General features: G+C 37.3%; 1 protein-coding gene across 2 annotated transcripts in view; it reads left to right on the top strand.

Annotated features, from left to right (window-relative positions):
* Positions 1 to 24,791, top strand: part of KHDRBS2 (KH RNA binding domain containing, signal transduction associated 2) — a 439,124-nt gene that overhangs the window by 402,174 nt on the left and 12,159 nt on the right. For both annotated transcript variants that reach the window (XM_072857819.1, XM_072857818.1), the window contains 2 exons: positions 1,178 to 1,260; positions 18,017 to 18,075. In XM_072857819.1, coding sequence (XP_072713920.1) covers positions 1,178 to 1,260; positions 18,017 to 18,075 — 142 coding nt within the window. The remainder of the gene's footprint in view (positions 1 to 1,177; positions 1,261 to 18,016; positions 18,076 to 24,791) is intronic.

Genomic DNA, 24,791 nt, shown 5'->3' with positions numbered 1-24,791 from the left:
TGATAGTGTACCAGAGTGATTGTTTGTTGGACTACTGTTATTTTGGAGCTGTCTCATACTGTCCCTCCTACCCCAACCTAACTAAACTTTGCATAGCTTGTGGGGGAAAAAAAAAAAATGCCTTCTGCTGTAATTAATATTAAGTCAAAGAGTTTTAAGCCCCCTATTTCCTTTAGCACTTCCCATAAAAGGAAAATTTTCTTGTGACTACAAAATGTTTGATTTCTATTTAACTAAAAATATTGGCTCCTAAAATTCATAGGGGAAAAAAAAATGGTTTTCCATACAGCATTTCTTGCCTACTCTGTTGTCCTGTTGTATGAAAAGAACATATGAAAAGTCATCCCCTGGATTATCTCTTTATTCATTTATTGTCCAATTCCTGAGCACTCTTTGGTTCAGAGGCAGCTACAGTGGATCATAATTGCCCATGGCTCCCTCAGAAGATTCAGGCATTAGATGAGTTGAACCACCTTCTGAAGTTACTTGTGTCTCTCTAGCCTAGGCAGACTCGGCATTTGTCTGAGCCCTCCAGTTAGGACCCTTAAGTTAGATGGGAGGAACCTGTATTAAAGTGTTCATTAGCTTGTCACAGAAAACCATGCTTTTAAAGAGAGTGGGATGCTCAGTGAAGGAAAAGATGCTTACTGTAAGTTATTTATAAAAATCATAACCCATTACTTCCTTCACAAACATGCACAAATATTGTTTCTCATAGGTTGTTTGTTTTGGGGATTTTTTAAAATAGACTGAATATTATGATCTTATCACAATAACATTCTTAGTAATGTTGTACAGTCAATATTTTTTTCCTGCCATTTGTTCATTTCACCTATAGGTATTTATGGAACCATTTATATAACAAATTGCTAGGAAATTATTGTTTTCATTATCATTCATCAGTATTCTATGTAAATCCCACTGAAGCACTGTGGTTTGGACAATACACCACAGTTTATCAATGAATAAGCTGGGTTCTTAAATGAGTAACTGATTTCTTTACCCTTGCAACATACAGGTTGTTCTTCACGACTGACAATTCTCATCAGTAGGCTGCGTGTTTTACATAATACTGGGCAAACATAGCACGTGTATGTTGATGCAAGTTACTTTTACAGCTTGATGATATGCTTTGATTTATCACTCTTCTAAGCTGTGGTGTTCTATTTTCCCTTAGGGATATGATGATGGATATGGGGGTGAATATGATGATCCGAGCTATGAGGCATACGATAACAGTTATGCCACCCAAACACAAAGGTAAGCATTTGTACTTTTACATTAATTTTTCAAAGAACACTGTTTTTCTCTTAGCTTTTCATGTAAATTTCCTGTTTTATTTTCCACATTAAATTCTACAAAATCTCACAGTACTTTAAAAAGCTGTCAAAAAATAATAATGGCAGTCAGAGTTTATATACAGAATTATTCAGATGAAGCCAAAATGCAAGCAGCTATACTTTTAAAATTGGTGCAAATTAACTGTATTTTTTTAAAAAAGCAAGTTATTACATAATTTTCCTATCTGATGTCATTCTGAACTTGTTTGTGAATTTTTTTTTCCTTTACTAGTGTGAGGTTGTCAAGGGCATCTCATATTTATGGATTTTACAATGTTTTGGGCAAAAACAGAGGGAAATAAAAAAAATTAATGATGATGGTAAATACCTGCCACTGGTCGGCATCCACCATCAAGGTAAACTATAGAAAGGAATTGCATGCCTGAAGTAAGACTGAAATTATCTGTTTTCAGCCAGTTACTTTCTCAGCAACTCTCAGAATTGATAAAAGCAACCAAGTTTGGAAATTTATTTTATGTCCTTTGTGTGATAATGGGGAAAATTGCATTCATATCTTTTATGATTTGTGTCACTAAAATGAGGCAACAAAAGTGATCACTTTTTATGTACTCATACACCACATGCACTCATATATTAATTCAACAGTTGGTCCATGTTTATTAAATATGAAATGACATCTTTTTCACGGTTAAGCTGAAGGATAAAAGGGTGCTTCAGCCAATTATTCAGAAAGTGCTCTTATGGGTTGCTAAGAGTACATGTAAGATTGTGGAAAGGCAAATGGAATTTTAACAAGAGTTAAAATTTAACTGAGTTAGTGTGATTCTCACTGGGCAAGAAAGCAATGTATACATACAGAGTTCTGCACTCCAAAGACCAGAGGACCTTATACTTGCTTTTTGTTTAACCATCTTTTTTGTTGAATGCTTTGCTGATGAAAATGCCTGTCAGAATTACATTAAGCTCCAGAACTACTGTAGTGAGTGGCACCTGAGCTGATAAAAAATACTTTGTAAGTATTTTTATAACCAGTGAAGTATATTTAAAAGGATTTGTCACACCTAAATGTGAACCCCATCAAGTATACTTTAACAACACTTCAAGTAATTATACATTACTAGCTGCACCCATCATGTCATTGTGTAGGTAGATATTCTTGTTGTCAAATGTACTCCAACTTCTTTGAAAAGAATTCAGCCCATCTTTTGCTACAATTGTGAATTGTCAGAGGAGATATTGCCTCCAGTGTAAAAATAATAATTAGTTGGAAATCTCTCTGCTATGACATTGCTTTATATCATCTGAATTAACCTGTAATTTCTTTGCAAGTTGATGTCCCAGGCAACTAAATGACAAATATATCAAATTTATGAGGAGTGTATTATAATCCAGCTAGAACGGGCAGTGATAATTTGACTCAAGAAAGAAAACTTATAAAGAGTCACATAATTTTGTCGATTAAACAGCTATTAAGTTTCATCATCAGATATGTTTTCTACTAATGTGAGCTACCTCCAGGACACCTAATCTATTTAAAATCTGCACTAAAACATTTCCTTTTGTAATATATGGCAGGACACACAGTCATACTTGTCCATGTGGAGTGGCAGTGAATGCTGCAAGTAGTCTATTGATTTCAAAGAGAGCACTTTTGGAACAACACAATTCTAATTTCAAAGATTTAAAGAAATGGACCATTAGATATGCAGTTTGGATTTCTGTACCTTATTGGCCATTTAGCTTCACAGAATTCCTTACTGAGCCAGAATAATACAATATAATGAAATAGTATGACCAAATTATTTGCTTAGATGTATACATCAAAAAGGTTTCTCCTAATCTCAGATCTTGGTTATTAGTATACTCCAATCATATGAGCAAGACATATCATGTGCACATCTAACAAAGAAGGTAAGTAGTACTGCTTGAAAATACTTATTCCTCTCATCCAGTGTGTGATTTACAGGAAAAAAAATAACAAAAACTTGTAGACAATGTCTGTGCTTGGCAAGAAAAATATCATTACTGCCCTCTGCAGGGATTGACTGAAATTCTAAAGCATGAGACAAGAAAAAATTGTAGTTAGTGGCTTAATGCAGAGCACCAAGATTTCTGTTCACATTAAGGGCAGAGTTTCCATTCGCTTTTTATGGCTCATTAAGGAATCAGTATGGAAATTCTTAGAGAAGGTACAAACTCTTCTGACTGTCTCACCAGCATGTTGACCAAGCCTTACTCTCTTCATTGCTTCAAACAGAAGAATGTGTTGGGGTGGGGGGCACAGATAGATGGGATGGTCTACATGCAAGCTGAATTCAGTGTGCTTTAGAGCAGAGCACATAGTAAGTTGTGCCTTGTTCCCCTACTCACCCAATGCACAGAGTGAAGATAGTGTTTGGGCAGCCTGGCATCACCACCCAAAAGCATGTTACCTATGCTTTTGTCTTCTAGACCTTATATCTACTTCCCATTTGTTCACCAGAGGCTTTCTGCCCATATATATTTCTTCTTGGGGCCTTTAGTCCTTCATTGCCCAAGAGGTCTGATTTAGACTTCTTTATAAATTAGTCTGTGCCAACAGCAGAGAAAATGAGCACACTATCGACGTACACCACTGTGCTACAACATAGGATTATGATTTAGTAGAAGGAGCGCCAAAAATACCAAGCCCCGAGACCATCCAGATGCAAGTAGAGATAAATGCTGTACTTTTGTGCACAATTATCTGAAGATTTGTACTAAGGGTCAGGGACAGTGTTGCAGGCCCCTGTACTGCATTTTGTATAGTTGCTTCTCTAATGAACTCTACCACTACCACCCTTCCAGACAGAGAGCTCTGTCCTTCATGACAGCAGTCTGATTTTTAGGCTCAAAAGAGGGGGATGGGGTCACTTGTGGAAAAGACCATGACAGAGTCTCAGGATCAGACTGGAATGAAACTCACAATAAGTCTGCATGGCTGACTGAGCTAAGAGGCACCTCAAGAGCACTTTGAAATGGACACAATAAGCAACTTGAAGAAAGAGAACAGCAGGACCCTCACTATGGTAAGTGCCACCTGTACCTTATTATGTTTGGGGAGATTTATTTTAGGAAGGAGAGAATTATGGGCTATGACAAATACAGTCTATATTGCATGAGGTATGTCTTGCTTTAACTAAGAGAAGCTGTATTTCTAAAACCACCTTTTTTCCTCCTCATCTTCCTGTCCCATAATGACAACCCAGAACACAGGATGGAACCTCAGAACAAAGATTTAAATGAACAACTGGCTGCCCTTCCCCACTGTGTCTATAACCATTATTTACAAGATTCCATGATAGACTACAGGTTTAGCAACGACACTTAGAAACCCTGCTCATTTTATAAATTTGTTAATACTGATGTAAAAATACAGTTTTTAAGGTAATTAGAATGGAAGCTTTGTCCGATGCCAGAGAGAACAAGGAAATAATAATTTCAGTGGGCAGGGGAAGAAATCAGATCTGACATACTTCCCATGGGCAATGTTGCACTGCACTTCGAATTTCTGGATTAAACCTCTTTTTCCTCTCTCTTCCTCTCCCTTCCATACAGTATGAAGATGGCTTTCAGTGATAAGTACATCTGCCTGCCCAGACACACCAAGAGATATTCAGTAGTTGTGAAGTTTATACACTACTCCCTAGGCACTTGGAAGTCAGGCAGAGAACACTCAAACCCTTTCTGCCAGCTAGATTTACCTCCTGAACCTCTAGTCTGACAACTTTGGTTAAAAATATAAATCCTAGACATGCTATTCAGAAGTAAAAATCCCTTTCTGAATATGATTGCCATCCCTGCTCCTCACCATTGCCTGTTCACATGTGTCAATGGTGAGGTGCAGAAGGGAGGTAAGGGAAAGAATCAGCCTGATGTTCTCAAACAGCAGCATCTCATCTCAGCAACCAGTTAATATCCATCTAGGTTTTCGACTCCCCTTACACTTGGTACTTAAAAACTTGTAAGAAGTATATCCTGGTTGTCTAACAGAATTCTGGCATTAAACAAAATTACTGTCACTGCACAGGTGTTTAGCTAGACTCAACCCTCACCTGTGAGCCATTCTATCAGATGCTGCCCAATTTCCATTGCTAAGGTAGATGTCGTTCCTGGGCAGGCCTGTAAAGGTATGCTGCTTGTCCGCTTTTTGATGATTCTTAGCAGTTCAAGCACACTGATATTCTCAATGGCTTCTTACCTTCAAAACATGTTGGAACATGTGGTGGCAACCATTCTGCCTTTCCATTCCCACTCAGATATTGATTTAAAGAAATAAGTATGATTTTTACAGGGCAAGAAGCAAGTTCATAAAACTCCAAAATAGTAGAAGTATCCATTTCCAACTCAGCTGTAACACAGAAGATGTAGGAGAATCCTATTAGTTTTCAAAATATAATACACTTTTTGATTTTCTTAGCAGGAACTTTTAAGTCCGTTGAACCACCACCACTGTCCAGGATTCATGGGCTGAGAACACTAGATCACCAGGAGAAAAGGATGAAAAGTTTTGTGAGATCTACAAGATCTGCCTCCTTGGTTACTCAAAGGTTGGTAGGGGATCTGACTGTACCACATGCAAAGTGTGGCCAAGCTCCTCAGCCAAGACCAACAGCATAATTTTGCAGAAGTGGATCAGTTGCTCATGAATCAGCTGAGAACTATGATGGCCAGCAGAGCCACCTTCAGTTCTGCTACCACATCTATAGTCATCTCCACTGACCTTTGTGTCTGCCAGCACTAGCAGTTTCATTTCAAAGGTACCATGTCTCACAGCCAGAAGAGATACTAAGGAAATCTGGGACTGACTGGCCAGTCACAGGACGAACCAGGAAGGGTATGTTCTGTCTAATCCACTCGTGCATAACCTGTCCAACCATATGTAGTGTCAACAATGGTGCCTGACAGGGAAAAGCAAAGGAAGTCAATGATTGTCCATTGAAGCTTAAAATTTGGGTTTGATATAATTTCCCTGTTCCGCAGCGCCTGGCATGAACACTCACACATCAATCAGTTCTGGTTTTTGTGAACAGGTAGTTGGTATATTGGCAATGGCTTCCAGGGCTGGTTGGTTGGCTTGCTCTTCTGTCTTTTGTTCTGTCTGGCTTTTGTTAAAAACATAGTTAAGCTGCAAAATGAGTTGCTGAGTGGGTGCTTACTAAAGAAAGAAGAGTCTGTGACTCCCATCCTAGGCTGGAAATAGACTTACAAGTATCAGAAAACCTGTAACATACTGACAAGAAGAATAAATAATTCAGTGATAAAAGATAGATGAAAATAGTGCAAAACATTACTGTTACAGCTGCCATCTCACAGTGACACAGGCCTTCTCATGACATAACTTCATCTATGCTGTGACTGCAAGATGACATAGGTAAAGGACATTCCTCTGGCCTGCGTGGACCCAGCCTCACTAATGATAGTAACCCAATTTTAGGGCCTTGAAGCAATTCTTGGCAAAATATTTACTGTTAATCTTGCAAATATTTTATGTAATGCTATAGGCAACAGTCCTCTGGACACACACGTTCCATGCTGGTATGCAGATTGTTTTGGGACAATGACTTCTTTTTAGTCTGTCAAACGCACACTGCAAACCCATCCTGCATCTGCTAAGCAAACAACCAAACAAATTTGTTTCTGATGCAGAAATGCATGTTATAGGTCATGTCATCTCTGAACTTCCTCTCTAAGAAGTTAATGGTAGTACAGAACCTAAATCTTAACGTAAAGAAAGATGGCATTAATACATCTGAAATAAATTCTAAGTTTTTACATTATCTGAAAACTTACATTGTGTTAAATAACTGCTAAAATGAAATTATCTTAGAGGACTGAAAAAAAGAGAAAGGAAAGGTGCAGTATCAGAGGATTTCAAGTTGACTGGCATAGCTTTAATCTAACTGAATTATATTAATTCAAAAGATATAATTATCTGTGGTTCATACCTATAGCTGTGCTGTCATGTGCAAAGTCACATTGGACTCCTGTTTCTCAATGCTAGTAACAAAAATATAATGAGAAAAACAAGTTTCAGGGCATATGTGCTGCCTATGTCCACTTTCCTGCTATGGCAGATAGTTGCTATGACCATATCAATGTAGTAGTATCCCAGTAACTATGTTTATATCAATACCTACTAATTCAACCTGTAATACACTCTGCAATTCTAATTCACGTTCTTATAATGACTCAGACCCACTGAAAATTTCAAGAGCATATTCAACCATTGAGAATGAATATATGACAAGTTATTGACTTTGAAAAGAAACTTTGTTTTCCTGGTTATTTTTGTTTCTATTGTTAAGTTCATGCTATCTACTTGTGTTTACAGCTCCTTTTTCGGCAATGTGGGCTGCTAGTACAGGGGATTTAGGAATCACTTATTTCTGATTTGATATGCAGGAATATAACATAGACCACAGTTCAGCCCATGTCACTTATGTGGCTTACGGTACAATCACTTCAGTGCAGAAACATGCTGCAAAATGATTTAGGAAGTAAAGCAAAGAATATTTTATCCAGTTGAATCTCCAGGAATTATTTACATCAGCAGTGTATATTTGCCTGCGCTCCAGTTCATCCTGGTTACCCTTGCTTGACCTCCAGATATCAAGACTTTGTATATACATCTGTTTCCAAAGACGAATTCTTCACAAACAGTGCTGCAAGTAAAATAACACTTTCAGACTAGTACACTTGTAAAGACAGCAGTACATAGTTCTGCTGGGCATACATGTCCTTTGATGGACCGTACCCAATGGACTATTCTTCTCTCCAGGCTCCTTTTAGATTCAGCAAAAAATGATGGCCCTATGTTTCAGTAACAGAAATTTAGTATTAACATTAGGAGGGTGTCGCAGATGGAGTGAGAGTGCACTTCACTCGTAAGAGAGAAGTAAAAATATAGTTTATTGATACGGAATAGGGAGTTAACAAAGTTCAATGCAACAGTGTTTTAACAAGATTCGATGGCGAGGCACACTTGATTATTTACTGCATAGAGGACAGGGTCAGACAGAACTGTCAGGGAGACCCTCCCGTTGAGTCATGAGGTTCGGAAAGGATCCCCTTGCTTTCTAAACTCCTCAGAGAGGAGTCTAGGTGTGGCTAGATCCAGTCCTAGTCCCAGACTTGGTCAACAGTTTATGTCTAAAGGATTATATATGCACAATCAATCCTTTATATCACTTAGCTAAGATTTCAGAGTTTAGCATGCTATTAGTCACTTACCGAGGATCTGTTGCAGCAAGGAATCTCTCAACCTCGAGGAGTAACCTTGAGAGGCGTCCCTGCTCAAGGAGAGATCCTGGCGTGCAGCCCGCTGCCGTGCAGGAGAGCTCAAAGGGCCCTGGGCTGTCCACTATTTAAGGAGTAAGATGATTGACTTATGGTCATATTTGCATATCAGCAAGAGGTTTAAATCCCTGCTTCAGGCAGCCCTTGGCTACTTTGTTGCCATTCATCCTCAAGGTCCAGCATAAGCTGGATGCAGCTATCAGGATGACTCCCACTGATGGTTACTGCTTGTGCAGGGAGCGGGCGGGGGGAGCACACCACCACAGAGGGAGTGAAGAATAGTAACACAGGACTAGAGTGCTTGGTAATCTCCATCACCATAGCTTTTAAAACCACATTAGACAAATTTCAGTAAAGAATCATGTAAATAAATGTGTGTGCTTATAGGTACAGGAAATTATCTAGGTGACATCTTAAGGTCCCTTCTAGCTCTATTTTCTGTTACCTTTTCCCCTTTTTGTTTGCATGACTAGGTCTACTTCAAGATAACAACACAGGATAATCTAATTGGACTAAGGAAGCTGTTTTGTTACAAATAAAAAGAAAGTAACCCCATTTTCAAACTCCATTTTGATTTGTGGGGGTTTTATGATTGATAGAAATCCTTTTAGGAACAATTAAATTAAAACTGATGTTTCAAGCACTAAAAAAGTAAATGTATCTTTAATAGACTAGGATACTGACTTTCATATGTTTTTCATGTTGGGTTAAATTAAATTAACCCAATTGGTTTAAATGTTGGGTTAAATAAATAATTCTAGTCCATTCCTTCAGGAGGATCTCATAATAAAGATATCAGATCTTAATTTTTCACAGGTAGCATTTTCATCTAGAAACACAAATGTACACAAACCGAAGACTATAATATATCTCATAATACAGTACAATGCAGCACTGGATTAACTTTCTGGTTTAGACTGTCTCCTTACTTATGCTGAAAAGGGGCAAAATTCATTAGGGGGAAAAAATCTTAGATACAAAAGTATCAAGAGACTGAAGAGTTATAGTAATTTTATTTGCCACTACAAAGGAAATGAATGTCATGGCCAACTCATGTAAAGCATAAACTATCTTAGATGCTCTATTTAGTTTCAAGTATTGACATAGACTTCTTACAACAGTGCAAGGGTACATACAACAATAGTTAGTGCAAATTACAACACACAACCTGTTTTGTCAGTCTTCTCACTGACCTCTGTAGTCATGAGAAGAGTAAATAAGTCTGCCACGACTCTGCAAGAATGAACTGCTAAAAACCTGCTGTGGATATAAGGGACAGATAGCAGCAGCATTCAGATTGCTCATAGCTTTTACTGATGTGATAGCTGTCTTGGAGCCACCCAGTTTAGAGGCCACCTTTGTCCTTGTAAGTGATGTAACAGCATTAATTCATTAGCATCACTGCAAAGTCTAGAAATCTAAGCAGCTGATCAGCACGTTACTGTGCTACAGTTGTACAACTGAAAAGCTTATGCTTTCTTTAAAGATCTTTGAGTCAAAATTCCTGAAAAGCTTCTACCTGCATGACAGAAATGACTCTTACATTCCATTTTGTGCAGAACCTTTTTTGATAAATTTTTAAAGGAAAACTTCATTTGAAAACTCAAAATCTAATTAGAACAGTTACTTGAGAAAACCATTGCCAGTAACAAATGGCTGTTGTATAGCAGATAGGTTCTGATCCCTATTTCTGGATTCAGTCTTCAAATGACAGCTGTCAGTTTCCTTACCTGCTGATAGACATTTGGGGAGGGGGGAGAAGCCTGGCAGACTTCTAGTAAGTTCCTATCTCTTGCCAGTCTCTAGTGTGTTTTTACCTACCACATGTAGCATAGTTCAGTGTTCCCTGAGGTGTCCAAATATCTACTCTCCCTCCAATTGAATCCCCAGCTATAATGCTGTGGAGGGATTTCCAAGCAAAAGATGGCAGAAATGCTCAGGGTCAAAATAAGATCTTTGGTTGTTTAATTGAATACCAAAGAACTAGGGAACAAATATTTCTGAACAGTCTTAAGACAAAGACTTAGAGCTGCCGTTGAGAAACTCACAATCATATTCACGTATTCTCTTTCATAATGTCTCGCTAAGGAACTTTAGTAAACGGCATTTCTCAGATTCATGTGTTCTGATGCATTCAGAATGAAAACACTGAGAGAGGTCAATGTTCTTCCTTGAATGTAGAATGAGTCTAGTAAATGCTTAAAGCAATGATCAGATATGTTTATCTAATCAATCAGTCCCACTGTTTTTGACTACTTGCTTTGTAAAAAGTTCCTGCAGACTAGTTGTGGAGAGAACTATCCACAGTTAAATGAAACAATTTTTTCCTTAGTTTAAAAATGACGGCTAGACAGGACTGTGAATAATCATCAATTTATTTAGTAGATTATCACATGGTTAAATCTTTTGGTGATATGATCGGAGGTTTACTCACTTCTCTCTCACTATCAAAATATTACTATATAGTAAAATATATAGGCACATAAATATAATCCAAGCTGCAATAGGTAGAGTGGTTACACTGGTTCTTTGTAAAATGGGATATTCATTATTATTTTCTGTACTGTGCACTCTCTCACTTTTTAACCAGTATGTATTGTATTTATACTTTGTCATATTTCATTTTGGCTTTGTGCTTATATCCACCTGTTCATAAATAAAGATTTCCCTGTATTTTATTTCCAACCTGTTGAAATCAATCAAGCCAGGAAGCCTAGAATATGACATTTTATGTATCTTCACAGCAATCCACTCATGGCATTCATCATCAGAAACTGTTTTCAAATGCCACTTCTCATTTATTTGATTCAATGAGCAAAATGGAATAAAATTTCATTACTCTGAAGTAGAGAAAAGTTTTTCCTTTAAAACTGGGTAAGATTCCTAAAATTCTGCATCATTCTCTTTGCAAATACTGTGTCTGCAGACATTTCATATTATATTCTGAGATACTTGGTCATAATTCTGTGTCTATGAGAAAAGTACAGCAGAATGGAGAATATTTGAATAGAAATCCCCATGTGTCTGTGGTTGTAGCAAATGAATGGCAGATTGGTTTCTACTTCAGATTTTGCAAGAAGTTCAGAACCCAGTCATCTTGCAATTACGATGGCTCTCCACTCCTATGCTTGTATAACTCTACTGGCTTCATTATTTATTTTATTTTTTAATTCGGATTTGCAGTAGCATAAAATCAAACATAGGAAAATGCTGGAGACAAATGAGATCTAGTTTAACTTCAGGCATGTTGTAAGCTACTAAATAAATCCAGGGAGTATTGTAATGGAGATATTCTTCTCTGTTAAAAATATTGGATACAACCAAACTTGAGCTTTCAGAAAAAGGCAGACTTTATCCACTAAGATGTGCACCGTATTATTCCATTAGTTCTAAAGATCTCTTCAGTAAAGGACTATATTTGTGATTTAAGGCTGAATCCTACAAGAAGTTCCTTTATTCAAAAGACTTCTTATCTTTCCTGTAGATAAAATGCTCTGTTAAGTAGACATGTTCCAGTAAGTTTCAGATTCCTAGGAGGATTATTTCTTTATTCACACATTTCCACTATGAAATATTATTTTATAAAAATTGCACATATTGCAACTCATGTGAATACAAATCTTGCTCACCTGTCTTCCAAGCAGACGAATACTGCTTTGTGTAAATAGCTTTTCTTTCACGGCCAACTATGTGTTAAATCCTGCTGACTCCCTCCCTCGTGTAGGAGGGAGAAGCATTACAAATGCAATCTTACATGAAACGACTGCAGTAGCATTAGACAGGATCCTGTTAGCATAGGAGCTGAGTATTTGATTGTATCAATTATCGATGTTGAAAGTTGTAAACTCTGAGGATTACTCAGCAGAAATTATATTGAGAAAGAGGGACATAACAGGAAATAGGAGACCAAGATCTCAAAGGATCCATTTAAGGAAGTGAAAAAGAATGAGAGTTCTCTAAAGTATTGAATCCCACCTCTAGGGATCCTTGTGAATTATCCTGGGTGTTAGCTTGACTCAAGAATCTGTTGTCTGAAGCTAACCCAGACTGGGATATATCTATAAGGAGTGATAAAGTTTCATTTATCTGTATCAGTCTAAAGTATAGATGCTGATTGCAAGCTGACAAAGGCTGAGAATCCCTCTTCAAAGAGTGCCCATCCTAAAACACAATTTTGGTTCACTCTCACATTGTTGAGTGCCGCTACACAAAGAGGGAAGTCTCTCAAGAGTTATTTTTACTTCTTCAAAGGCTAGCATGGAAGTTTTTCATCTGTTTGATTATGAATCTGAACTGCAGAACTTCACTGGCATCAGCTGAATCTCTAGTTTGGACCAATTCAAGTATTTCACAAAAGAAGCCTGGTTATTATCTAATGGCTGAGTTATAACTCCAAGGTTGATCAAAAACCTCTTTTCTAAATTGACTAGCTCTTTCCCAAACATGTCCTAATAAAAGATTCCTATAATATTCTAGAATGTACTCTCCCAGTTGAAAAGTGCAACCATTAAGAAAGAAAAAGAAGATATAATAATGTCTTTACAGCAAAAAAAATAATCTGTTAAATCTAGCTAACAGGTCTTAATCAAAGGCTTTCAGTTTCTTAGGATCTTTCAGGATAGACTGTGGAATACATTATTCACGTGTTAGCAGTGTTTAAAGCAGATTAACCCTTTCTTGTACCTTTCAGCTTTGGCTTTAGTGGGCCCATTGTATGTCTGCAACCACATTTTGGGCTCCACAGTTAGAGAATAAAAAGTTAGATGCATCTCTCAGCAAGTGAAAGCAAAGTACAAAAAGAGAGAAAGGAAGAACAAAAAAAACCCCAAAACATGAGGGAACAAGAAGTACTCTAGTTCTTCGGTTCTTGCAATGTTCTGCTGCCTTATGTTACAGAAGCTGTAAGAGCAGCCAGGGAACCAGACGGTACCGTTGCTAACCTGGGGTCTCTTGCCAGCAGCTTCCTGCAGGTGCAGGAAGAGATTGGTCAAAGGGTAATGCAGTCTATTCATTAATGTTGTGATTTCCTATAGCTAACGCCATTGATCTCTGAGTGATGAACATCACCCTTCCCCCAGGTGGCTTGTTGACCTAAGAGTCAGGCATCTGTGGCTTCAATCTTAACTCTTGTTTGCGGTTCTCTGCTTAAACCAGCTTAAAGCACCATTCTCTACAGCCTTTTGGATAGCAAGCTGTGTGGTTTCCCATGGATGTTGACACAGTCAAACTGGAATTCGTTTTTGCTTAGCTAATGTCAATTTGAAAAAGTCCCAGTTAATGAGAGGTTAAAAACTTCTGTTGGCTTTTAAGGTTGCTGTTTAGATACAGAGTCTCTGTATTTGAGCCTGTCTCATACCATAGGAGCACCAGATAATTCAGATTAGAAGGCACCTCAGGGGGCCCTTATCTCTCAAATAAGGAACATCTTTTGTGTTCTTTTTTTTGGAACTGATCTGGCTTTATCTGCATGAAAAGAAGACATCACAAGTTTATGGTAACTTTGATCCTAAATCTTTAAAAGTAACAGGTTCAAAAGCACTAACCAAAACCAAAAGTTAAGTTAAAAATAAGCATAAATAGGTTATGATTATGAAGATTAACGGTATATGTATTATTAATCTTGCCCACAGAATAGGAATGGGAACAGAATCATACATCTTTGTTGCAAAAGTTTCATATAGATAAAGAAAAATTACATCAGAGCTTCTGAGATTGCAAGCCATTTGAGATATAAAAATAACTAAACTACTTGTAAGATTCATAGTCCCATATATATCAATTCTTCCACGAGTGGTACGTGTAGAAGGTTACTAAAGTCTAAGTTATGGCACATCAAGACGTCTATGTTTCAGAAGTCTGGTGTTAAAGTATAGTGCAATGATTTGAAAACTTAGGAGTGAAAACTGAGAAGATAGTAATGAGTTAATCTTATCAGCTTTATAAAATGTATTGCATCCTGCTTTCAGGTGGGTGCATGTACTTAAGTAAATTACGCTTCATGTTGCTTGAAAGTAATGAATGCTAATGACAGATAATGGTGTCTTGTTTCCAATTAGCACTGCCAAGAAAGCCTGAGGTTTCTAGAGCTCATGATCACCATATTTTCCAGGAACAGTCTGAGAACTTCAAAATTATATAAACAATTTTTATTTATGCTGAATGCATTTGCTGATTGTTTCCTTCCACAGTTGGGCATAATGTGAATGAACTACATCTCTCTGTATTTCAATAATTAAAAAAAAGACCTTATGTATGTAAAGCCATATTTTATCACCCATTTTTTATAAACATTGTTCATTGTTCACTTTGCTAAAAAACAGAGAAAATTTTTTACAAATAAATGCTTGTAATAGATTATAGTGAATATTCAGAAAGGTTTAAAGTAGAGCAGACTAATTGGTAAGCAGTCTGGCTCACAAAATGGGAGTTTAAATCAGATATTTCATGCTGAGAAATAAAATTTCTTCGCTTAGGTATTGTTCAAAACACTTTCTAATATGAGTTGGCAAGGAATTTGAAATACCAATTTGGTTCAAATCTATGAAAAATGTGTATTATTCAGGGAAATAAAGTTGGAGAACTTAGACCACAATCATGTATTGTGCTGAATTACATGTTTTCAGAAATGTGCTAAGTATTGTGCTCACAGACATCAAATATGCAGTATATAACAAATCACTTTCTGCAGTTGCAATACAGCTTGTTTCTTATTTTGATGGTTTGTATATTAACTTTGTATTCTGTTTATAATGTATTTCAGTTCGGAATGTTCACTGTGCAGGATTTTTATCTCACATCCTTATTGTCTGTATGATTGTGTGTTTTTTCTCTAATAAAAACATACAACAACAATAACGTAGCAATGAATTTTTACCTGCTCTTGCAAGTCTTGCATTTTGCTGGATGTTATATTGATGGTAATAGCTCAAGGCCCTACCCAGTGACCACTGAAAGCAGGACTGCTGTTGATAACTTATTAGCCTTTGGATCGGGTCCCAAATGCACTCCTTTTAAAGCTGACCTTTGGATGCAGCCGCTTTGTTTTGTAAAATGTATCAGGAAGAAATATTAGCATCTTATCTGCTGACAGAAGATGTGAGTTCTGGGGTTCCTTCTCCTGTAACTCCACTCACTAGCCAACACCCTCCTCTACCCAGAAAAGCAGGCAGTATGCCAAAATGCTGCTGCTTAAATTGTATGACACAAGATTTTTCATACGGCTGTCTGCCAGGTCTGGGTGGTACGTCATCTGTCTGTTCTGAACATTTCAAGTAATTTCTTAGGTCTAAACCATGAGCTCTGTAGATACGACTAGATATATGATTTAACCCTGATGCTGCCAGTGCTCTAGGTCACCTTACATAATCCTGTAATTTTATTTAACTGGCTACTAGAATTATTGCAAAATAGTATGGAATGCTTAATATGTTCAACAAATAAAAGATGTGTTCTTCCTGTTTGTTTCTTGCACCACTTCAATAGGAGGGTGTATATATTTAGATAATTAATTTTCAAGCAACTGGATGGCTCCCATTATCCTGGAAGGTAATGCTCTGCACTAATTATGTCCTATAGAGCTCGGTTAGCATTGGGAAAAATCTTTAGAAGTATTAACTTAATTTTCATTCATGTCACTTGTATGTCCACTTTCTGCAGCTGCTTTAGCAAATTAATTTCATCTGTCTGAGATACTGACGTCAGTCTACTGCCCACTCACATGAATGACTTCTGGCTAAATTACTAAATTAATGCACCATGATTATAGTTGCATTTTCAGTTCAAAAAAACCCCACAGATATTTGTAGCTGAAAACTGACTATGAGAGCTGTGCCTAGCCAGTCAGGGGATGACGTGTCCCACATCAAAACAGCTTGACTATCAGTTATCAGATACATGCAATCAGTGCTCTCAAGTGAGATACAGCACATGAATTATTCTCAGAAATTATTCCAAGAGTAGTTATGGATAGCTATTAAGTTCGAGAAATTAAAAATCTGATTACAGGCAGTTTGTGAACAAAGAAGTCAAAATTAGTTTAAGAAAATAATTGTTACAGATTGCTTGTTTATCTCTATTGCATTTGTGAAATATTTTTACTTACACTCCACGGTCAACTAAGCTTCTCTTTCAAGTGTAAACTAATATTTTTTAAATGATAATCCAATATGGAAAATTGCCTGAGCAATAATGTTATAAATAATGCAATATTGAGCTGATCGCCTGCTTCTGTTCATTTTGCAAGAGTCTATCTCACACAGTGTCCAAGGAAAAAGAAGCAAAAGTGACAACAACAAAAAATTAACAACAGGGAAAGTGTTACATTTTCTATTTGGTTCACTGCAGATGGAAGAAATACAATATAGTAGAGTTCATGGAGTTTGTAAGTTTTTCTGGGCAGAGACTGATTCTTGTCATGTCTACCTGGCACCTGATAATAGCAGTAGTAGTAATAATAGCAGTAATAATTCAATTCTGATCTTGAATTTGGTACCAGGTACCAAAAACACAATGCAAACTGTAAATAATAATAACTGTGAAGCAAATGTCTGAATAATTCCATTTCCATTTCATTATGTCTTAGAGGTCAAATTTTCTAGGTGTCCACTCCAGGTAATAGCTGAGGATTGCTGATTATCAGGATGTAACTATGATCTGAAATCTTTTGATAACATGTTAATGTGACCATACATATTTTTTGTTAATTAACAGAAAGCAGCAGAAAAGTGGGTTTGAGACTCTAAGTCTGATTTTCCATTCCTTGGCCCTCACTACTTTCAATATACATTTTATTGATTACTGTATAAAACTTTCCATGGGTGTCCAATAACTGCATAAGAAAGAAGGCTGTGGGGAATCAGGTTTCTTTCTACAAGCAGTGGAAACATACTTTCTTCTTCAGGAGCAAAGCTGAAAACCTGTCAGTGTTTTTGGTAAAGATAAGTAGTTTACAGGTTCCACACAATATAATACAGTCAGCTTTGGGGAAAAAAACTATGCTCAGTTTGATACTGCATAAATGTTTGGAATTACAGATAAATGAGATTAACACTTCTTTTGGCAGTTTTACAATAGTGGATAATAAAGTGGATGGTCTTTTTTCAGACCTTATTTTTGCAAATAGAATTTCTGTCAGTGTTTGTCACATCTCCTAGGTTTACATATTTAGGACCAAATTTGTTTTATGCTCAGCAGATAAGAAATATGATGTGCTGTATAATAGCTGTTATTGCCACTGATACATTTTCCTTCATATTTTTAAAATTCTCACTATCCCTGAAACTAGCTGGACTATGCTATCATGAAAAAATATTACAATACATTTCATTTTCTGTGCTCTGTTTTTGTTTTGATTTGGTTACCTATGATAATAGTGACATGGCTATCTGAATCTGTTACAGTGTGCCTGAATATTATGACTACGGTCACAGAACAAGCGAAGAGGCTTATGACAGCTACGGTAAGGTCTATTCTATCTTCAGCAAAAGTGTGAAATCAAAAGAAAAAATCTGTCACTGACAACTCAGAAATTACTTCCACATACTTTTCTTTCTTTCTCTGCTTTTACAAAGACCAAACAAAATGGATTTCTGTAACTTTAGGGTGAGGTTTGACTTACTGAAGTAGGACCAGAAAATTGGACAGATCAATTTTGATCAAAATTACAAAGCCAATTAATCACAGTCACAGATCAGTTTAACAGCAACACTGAAGTTTCTGATTAGTGCCTGAGTATATTTCACAGTGTTAAGTTTCAGTCTGCTTGATGTGCCAACAGTACTATGTGTCTGCTACTGTCATATGCATCACTTCAACCAGCAAGTTTTGTGAGATTTTGAAATATAGATTTAATCAAAGTGGAAGGAGAGGGTGCTGTACCACCCTGGGACCCCCCACTGCACCAAGGTAAAGGGGTATCTTGTGCCACACGAGGCAGTACGAGCAGAGGGAGCTCTGTACTCTTTGCACCTCCCCACCAGGTCCGTGCCTCAGCTGGAATAGTTCCACTTCATGGGAACTGAGGGCATAAGAGGAAAAGAAAGTGTTGCTCCCATGTGTACATCCCATTTTCTAGGTCTGTTGTTTGATATTAGTGATGTGTTTCAATAACTAACTAGAATCTAGTCTGTCTGTCCCTATGAATATTTTTTCGGTACATTGTACATTGTACATGGCACAGTGAATCTCACTCTGACATTTTCACTGAAATAATAGAGCAAAGCTGACTATTGTCAGCTTAAAGACTGACCCTAGTATATTCAGCAGAGATGTCATGCTTGATTTACTACTAATAATAAAGTATGGTAAGTTTACATGGTGACTTCCATAGCAGTGTGAAAATGAGAGCTGCTGGAAAGGACACTGCAAGTAAAAGTTACAGTAAGGAGTTATATAAGGATTGCTGCTTGAAAGAAATAATTTTATTCATGCAGCTGTGAAGCAAATGTCACTGTAATGCAAAGTTGCAGTTTCCTTTGTATTTGTACAGAAATCATGAGACATTACTGAGACATTGTCAAAATAATTGCATTGCATAATCAGAAATAACTTAATTTTTTGTATAATCAGTACTCACAATACATTTGGACAATACAATGTGCAGTCAAGCACATTTTAAATGCTAAACAAGTAATAATAATAATAACTTATGCATATGAACGTGTGTTGGCTTGGTTACCCTTTGTTTTGTTTCCTTTTCGTACGCACATTTTTAATACCTGCAGTGAAAGACCTTTCCTCCTCTCTACAAATCCCCTCTCCCCCCAAATGCATTGCTAAGGTTTTGGGCAATGCACGAAAGCATAGCCACAGCTCAGCAGTAAGAATTACCCACTGTTTAACTTTTAACTAGACTCCCCCACACTGAATCTCCATGTGTTAGGGCAAGACATTTAAAGTCATGTCACTCTTCCTCCAATCCCTCATTTGTAAAACTAGAAGTATATTACTTGTTTTGCCAGCAGGAGTTTTGAATGGACTAATTAGCTGAGGCTTATAAAGTGTTCAAAGAGTGGCATCATGACTAAATGTATGCTCTGCATTAAGCTACTCTTTTTTTTCCATTCAGCAGCTGAAACAAACTCAAAATGCCTGGGTTTGCATATCGACTTGTCTTAAAATACATGGTTGATAACTGTGGAGTTGCTTTTTTGCTTAAACTATTTTCTGAGCTGGCATTTGAATACAAAGGTCTGGAGTAGTTTTACCAGTAACCTGGAATAAACTTAAAAATGGAATAATATTCTAAGTTGCAATTTTTCTACTTTCTGAAATCAGACAAATTTATATGTGAGTGTTTGTGCTCCTGTTGGTTCACTTACTTTAGCAGATTAGTAAATTTGCTAGTTTTGTGCTCTGGAAACCTGTGCGTGAACTTCCTTCGTCCCAGTCACCACCATTTACCTGAGGAGGTAATCTGAGCATAGGGAGCTATAGAATATATGCTTAACTTCCTCGCTTTCTGAATTTTTGGTACATATACTGATGTTCTCTCTGTATCTGACTTTTTCAGTGCCTCCCACCTAGCCAATAAGCAGTCTGGTGCCACCCCTTCTCATCCTCATCTAACTTTTACCCTAATTCTCTGTTCCCAGAGAACTGTTTCCAGTTCTCTACTTCTTTTTCAGGATGTTTTGCAATTGGTTGTGAGTCTTCTGAATCCATCCCACTGTATAAAATCAGCTGTCCCTTCATTTTTCACCATCCTGCAGAAAACAGCACAGTCTTTTTTTCACCCCAGTTAGTTTCACACGTTGTTTTATCTTCCACAACAAGGCTATATTCCTCCTTTACAATTCTTTCTGGCACACTTCTGTAACTCAGAATTCCCCCAAACTCTGAATAAGACCATGCACAAATGGTACATGAACATAGAACTGGTGTTTTGTTGTTGTCTCAGACGTTTTGTGTAATGACTTGTCTTTTCACCCTTATCCCTTCCAATAACAGTATCTGAATTATCAAAAATTGACTAGCTTGGCATTTCTTTATTTTCTCCTGTGCATCCTCTTGCTTCCAACTTATCTTTATGGAGGACAGTTCTCAGTCCCGAGAAGGTTTTCTTTTGTTCTCTTTCATGAAGTAGATTCAACCAAAAAACAATGCTACTTTGTACTTACAGGGGGTTTTTTTAACTATAATATAGAGCTCTCTGTAGTTCATCAAGTATTATACAGCACCATAGTACTCCTATATGAGCTGCCTGCTATAACTTTTCTTTCTATTTGGGCTCCTGAGAAGTAGCAGGTGTTTTTTGTCTCATGGATTCTTCTATGCTCCTTTTAAAAGAGCTTGTGGAGAAGTCTGACTGGGGACACTGTTTCCTCAGAAGTTCTTAAAATTTATGCATTTATGGATAGTTAACAGTAGGGTTGCCAAAATCACAGGGGTGTTTCAGAACAGAGCCCACCTGAACACCATGTCATTCTCAGGAAGTTCATCTCTCTTTTGATTAGATGGAAGTGCTAAACAAGAAAGGGCCTGAGTCACTTACCTGAGGCTGGACAAGATGAATTCTTACACACTATTCACCGCTGTAAAATCCACAACTTGAGTTAACTGCCTTGACTCCTTGTTCAGTTTCTGATGTGAAGGTTCCTGAGAATTCAGTCCCCTCCAAATCCAACCAAGGAACCTCCCAAGACAATAGCAAAGTCAGCTGAGAGGGATATATGTAAAATCCTACTATTTCCTATGATTTAAGGATGTTCCATGAATGAAAATTCATAGCACAGAACCCTCTCATGCAGTTAGATGCTTAAACTCTATTGTGATTTGATATGTGTGCCACCCAGTCTCTCAGAAGGATCAAAGTAGAGACACTTCAAAGCATTCTCTGCAGCAGCCTCTGGGCACCTGGAAATACTCTACTAAGGAATTATGAGATTCCTAGAAATTTTTGGTAGGATCAGGATTATGCAGCTGCGGCTAGAGAATTTTGAAGATCACTGTTCTGGACTGAGGAACATAAATTTGGGACATATGCCTGAAAATCTTCTTGTGGACATAGACCTTACAGGCTTCCTCATATGAGTGATAAAGAAGTATCTTTATCACTCACATGAGGCATTTTAAAACTAAAAAGCCAGTCACTTAAAGTACTGTACAATTTTCAAAAATGTAAAGCATCCTCACCTCTAATCACACTCAGTAAACATTTATGATACTTAGGTCACTGAAGGTCTTAATATCTGCAGATATAAATTTAAATCTAGCAGTCTAAACTAAGGTGACAGTGTCATTTTAACTTGACGCTTATGTTTTAAAACAGAAGGCATGAAATTGGATTAATTTATGAACAAAAAGTTTATATCCATTGCTCTCATTATACTTTAATGATTTTGTGGCACTTTGTGCACTTTCTGGCACTGTTGTCATCTGAGGAGGTATCTAGTGAAAACATGAATTTAATGATTTGTCTTATAAATCAATTAGGATAAAATGTACAACTAAATATTTGGTAACTAAGAACTTTTCCTGCCCATATGTAATGTCATGCCCAAGTCCAAAAAGCACCTTCACTGGACAGGACCACTGTAAAGGAAAAGCCCTTTGTAAACTGTTCACGTTCTCATTTCTTTCTCCTTTTCCCTGTTTTTTAGAGTCATCAGCATTCTCGATACAAGTGTTGTGCTGTGTTAGGCCACTTTAGAAAGAAAACAGAGATAGTATGACTTGATAGCAAGGCACATCCAATACCTTATAAGCTCTATTAATTATATCTGACCTGCCTCCCAGTTGTTTCATCTGAATCCTTTTTTCCCCTGCACTGATTAGAGCACTAAAGGTTTTATTTATCAGATACTGTTTCTGTCTTAGTTCTTCCAAAGACTGGGACTCTAGCAGATGAGCTCTGCCACTCTCTGCTGCAGAAGGTTGAAGAGGCTTCTGCCTCTGTTTCCAAAGGCTGAAACTGCCATGGTGAGGATGGAGGAAAGTAAAGAGTGTGCCTGTTGTCAGATGCTATAGTTCACAGACTGGTGCTTATACTGCCTTGTGTATTGCCTGAAAATGATGGCGATTTATGTTTTTATGCCAGGTCATGAACTTCAGTATCTGAGAGACCAGTACACATGGACTTCTGTTGCTACTTCCAAAAAAGCAGAAACCTTAGGTAGAGGGTGAAAGGCAAGGGTTAAAGTCTATAACCTCCTAAACCACCACAATTAAATTAGAATAACACCATCTGCCAAAGGCCTTAGGCAAGAGTTAGGAAGGTTAATCTGTACCTTGTCTCCTACACAAAGAGGGAAGACATAAGTGAACTCTACTCACATTCCTGCTGCTATTCAGGAAAAGCTTGCAAGGCTGTTTACTGCATGTGCTGCCACTGTGGCAAGGAGACATTATTTAAATGTGTTCTATCTTCACCAAAAATTTCCAAAGCTGCACATGTTCTCTAATTACCACATTTTGTAGTGAATATTCTACACTCCAGTTTAGCATTAAGTGCTCACTTGTAAACAACTGGTATTTGGTTTTAGGATAATTCCATCTTTAATTAAAATTGGACTGTCTAAGTGTTTGGTATAATTCCTTTTAATGTAAGACATCATTTAAGTTGTAAAATGTTGCCACAATGATTTAACTGACTATTTCACAAATAATTCCCTGCCAATCATTCAATATGAGAGCTTTGTAGTTGTGATGACAATTAGTTTACTAAGTAATGCTCTACACAGACAGCACTTTATAAACAAATTCTTTACATGGGTTTATAGGGCTAACAAATAAAAATGTACAGCAAAGTTCCACTACTTTTTTATTATCTTGTTTATTTTTTAATTTTGTGTTTGTCCTGAAGAGTGTCTTATCTAGTAATTTTGTTTTTAGAATAACAATGATAGTTTCTGCTGAACAAGTAAAAACAAATATATAATGATGAAATTTGAGGAAGAAAGAGTGTATGGAGGGTTCAAACTTCAGGAATTCTGATAAATAGGTTGACTGAAGAGATGTTACCTTAGGAGACATAAATTCTCATACTTCATTACGAAACATAAGCATGCTCATTTCATGGAGAAACTCAAGTAACTACCATCCTAGTGTGAAATAAACCTTGTATTGATTAATCTATGGCAGTGACAATGCCAGATGAAGCCACACTGCAATGTATACAGAAAAATATTTGTAAATTTTGAAAAAGCAGTTCTTAGCAATTGCTCTGCAGGTGAAGATATGAGGTTTGTTCAGCTGTCAAGTCCAAGTTGCTTCCTCATTTTTAATAATAACTTTGGTATTGTAGGTCATTGGTCCTAATATTCATTATGTTCAGGGTTCTAAGGGTTTCTTAGCCGATTTTTTTCTAGCCTAGTCCCATTTAAGTCTTCAAATGTAGGAAATCAAGTGCTCAAATAAGGTAGTGACTGATATACAGATGTAAGAGACAGAGGTCTGATTCTCCTCATTACAGTGTTTGACTTCACATAGCTTGTGATTACAGGCAAGATGTTTACTAAGACTAATTAATAGAGCCTTTCTAATGTGCACTGATTGTTCATTTATATAATCTGAGCGTATACGTTTGGTATAGAAAATATTTCTGGCAACATAGCAAAGAAAACTTTCTTTGGTTTCTAGGTCTTGGAGCATCTTAGCATTGATTAGGCATCTCAGAGGCAACAGGACACAGATTGTGCCCGTGTGGTGGAGTTTTTCTGCTCTGCCTCGACAGAGCACCTGGCAGGCAGGGTAGCACATGCTAGGTGCTTCTACACTAGCATAGGACTGGGAGTGCTCTTTTGAAGCAGATTTCCCCATTGCCTCCATTTATCGCTCTTCTTTTCACATCACTGAGTGGGCTGAAAGTACATGAGTTTTAGTTTGAAACTAAACCAGAAGATGCACTCCCAACTGTTTGTGAGAATTCAGTTCAGAGGCACAAACTAGAGCCAGTCTGAAATGGAAATAATCTCTAGAAGCCATATAGTGTGAACACCACGTCCTCAGCATCAGCATCCTACAGTGCATGTAGCTGTTTCACTCTGCAGATCATTCCTATTTGTATGTATTGTGTGCTAATATTGACATAGGACCTGAGTCCTGATGCTTCCCAGCTCTCCAGGCTAATGACCTTGCTACATGTGCCGTGGTTCTGTCCCAAAAGATGCCAGAGTGTGCCATGGGCCTGCATGACCACCTTTATTTTGGGGTGATAGAGGCATCTGGCACCTCTCT

This window comes from Ciconia boyciana, chromosome 3 (genome assembly GCF_034638445.1).
Source record: "Ciconia boyciana chromosome 3, ASM3463844v1, whole genome shotgun sequence".
Taxonomy (NCBI): Eukaryota; Metazoa; Chordata; class Aves; order Ciconiiformes; family Ciconiidae; genus Ciconia; species Ciconia boyciana.
This window is presented reverse-complemented; position numbering and strand designations above follow the sequence as displayed.